Genomic DNA, 2,576 nt, shown 5'->3' with positions numbered 1-2,576 from the left:
GATTTCCCAGTGCTCAACTCCACCCTTTCCTCTCTGCCAAACTGATGTTGGTTTATGTTTTATTTAACTAGGCAAGTCAGTTAAGAACAAATTCTTATTTTTAATGACGTCCTCGGAACAGTGGGTTAACTGCCTTGTTCAGGAGCAGAACAACGGATTTTTACCTTGTCAGCTCCGGGGATTCGATCTAGCAACCTTTCGATTACTGGCCCAATGCTCTAACCAATAGGCTACCTGCTGCCCCTATGTACAGTGTATGCTTGAACATTGGTACATTGTGGGAGGCAACCGGTCTGTCTAGAGATACTAGGTTATGCATGACGAGACAAGATCCATCAGGAGAGTGAAAACGCAGTATTAGAGCTTGATAGTGGCTTACCTGAGACTGATGTTATTCTGCAGGGCAAACTGGATTCCGTTGAAGATCTCAGGAATTTCTGGCACCATCGCCAACACGGTCACGCCGATGAAATACTGCAGAAATGAATGACAGACAGTGACACATTGCACTAGCCTTTACATAGTCAGGACATAACATTGTAAAAGTTGTTTGGCTATCCTTATGCTTATCCTGAACAGCTGGTCGCATCATGCGTGTAAAATTCTGTTTTATAAAATGACAGGGGCTTTCAATAAGCTTTCCAGAGACATTTTCTACCCAATTACAAGAATCATATCATATTATTATTCCCCTGGGTATGGTCTCGGTTGGTCAATGGGCATGAARAGGAAGGAAGAGGTTTAGAATGGAGTGAAACGGGGACGTACCATCTGAACCTAGCCAATAAGAAACGCAAATGCTTATTTTCTGTTGCACAACATTTTTCTACGCTGTGGCCTAATGAACATGGCTCAGGTGTGGGCGTACCTGGGAGATGGCGGAGTGGTCGAGGATGGGTTTGATGTGCTCCGTGGTGAGGTCGGCACAGGCAGCCATTAGCAGCGTGGCCATGATCAGCACAGACAGAGCCCTCAACCTGGACCAGTGGACGACCGTGCCATGACCACCTACACACACAAACAACATTAGAAACCAATACAATGAAGTATCACACATTCCAGTTCCTGTCTACTATATATACCACGACACCACCAAAGTTTAGAACCTATGGGAAAAGCTTGAAATAATAATGTGTTTGTGGTTTGGTGGGCTCACCGCTGGCGCCCCCGGTGGGCACTGACCCTGGTGGTGGTCGTGCACGTCACTGACTTGGATGTCGTAGATGTGGAGTGGGTCTTCAGGGTGAAGATGAGGCCGATCAGTAGGCGGAGGGCAGCAACACGGAGATGGTGTATACAAGAGGCCTGGAAAACAAAGCCATACAGCAAGTAACTACAGCGTAGCAGGCCTACTGACTGGAAAACAAGCCATACAGCAAGTAACTACAGAGTAGCAGGCCTACTGACTGGAAAACAAGCCATCAGCAAGTAACTACAGGCGTAGCAGGCCTACTGACTGGAAAACAAAGCCATACAGCAAGTAACTACAGCGTAGCAGGCCTACTGACTGGAAACAAGCCATACAGCAAGTAACTACAGCGTAGCAGGCCTACTGACTGGAAAAAGCCATACAGCAAGTAACCAGCGTAGCAGGCCTACTGACTGGAAACAAGCCATACAGCAAGTAACTACGAGTATCAGCACTACTGACTGGAAAACAAGACATACAGCAAGTAACTACAGAGTAGCAGGCCCACTGACCGGAAAACAAGCCATACAGCAGTAACTAACAGAGTAGCAGGCCTACTGACTGGAAAACAAGCCATACAGCAAGTAACTACAGCGTAGCAGGCCTACTGACTGGTAACACCAACACAACCATGTGGACCAGAGCATGGGTATTTTATTGGAACTTACTCAATGTGTCTGAGATATAAGGGTTCGTTACTTCCACTCTGTTGAGAAACATAATATGGCTTTAGTTTAATACATGGTTAAGCATTTGGGACTACCCACAAACACCCCTCACGACATCATCATAACACACTTCCGCAGTAGTCACTACACTACAGACATGGCTTCAAATCATACTTGTTTTCAATCAAATACTTGAATGAAGCCTGTCTGGAATACCAGATGGATGGGTTAGGGTTAACCCTTTTGGCCACTGGGTCATTGGTTCCATTGCTCCAGGTAAGCTCAATCAAGTGCAGTTCAAGTATTATTTGACCCAGAGACGCATCACAGCAGCCCAGTCAATGTAATAGTTCATAATGATGATGCAGCAGGCGAACAGGAGATGTAGGTACTAACCATGTCATAGTGGCAGTCCATACAGGTAAAGGGCCTGCTGGTGTTGGCTGGAGAGCTGGAGCATCCCGCACACACCAGGCTACCGTAGGCCTTGGAGAACAGGGTTGGGGCAAATACACCTGCGGGACAGAACAAAGTGTGTGAACTTGTTCATAGATGTGCATGTGTGTTCAGACTTCAAATCAAATTGTATTGGTCACATACACGTGTTTAGCAGATGTTATTGCGGGTGTAGCGAAATGCTTGTGCTTCTAGCTCCGACAGTGCAGTAATATCTAACAATTTCACAACATTTACCCAAAATACACGTAAATCTAAGTAAG

General features: G+C 46.0%; 1 protein-coding gene across 2 annotated transcripts in view; it reads right to left on the bottom strand.

Annotated features, from left to right (window-relative positions):
* LOC112077618 (uncharacterized) overlaps positions 1-2,368 on the bottom strand; it is a 3,622-nt gene extending 1,254 nt beyond the window's left edge. The window contains exons 1-5 of one of the 2 annotated variants that reach the window (XM_024144107.1): positions 2,254-2,368; positions 1,858-1,895; positions 1,157-1,305; positions 869-1,008; positions 380-474 (exon numbers count right to left, since the gene is read on the bottom strand). In XM_024144107.1, the coding sequence (XP_023999875.1) occupies positions 380-474; positions 869-952 (179 nt within the window). In that variant the 5' untranslated portion in view covers positions 953-1,008; positions 1,157-1,305; positions 1,858-1,895; positions 2,254-2,368. The remainder of the gene's footprint in view (positions 1-379; positions 475-868; positions 1,009-1,156; positions 1,306-1,857; positions 1,896-2,253) is intronic. The other variant, XM_024144108.1, reaches the window with a different exon arrangement.
* Positions 2,369-2,576: the final 208 nt, after the last annotated feature.

Source organism: Salvelinus sp. IW2-2015, unplaced genomic scaffold (assembly GCF_002910315.2).
Source record: "Salvelinus sp. IW2-2015 unplaced genomic scaffold, ASM291031v2 Un_scaffold4769, whole genome shotgun sequence".
NCBI classification, from domain to species: Eukaryota; Metazoa; Chordata; class Actinopteri; order Salmoniformes; family Salmonidae; genus Salvelinus; species Salvelinus sp. IW2-2015.
This window is presented reverse-complemented; position numbering and strand designations above follow the sequence as displayed.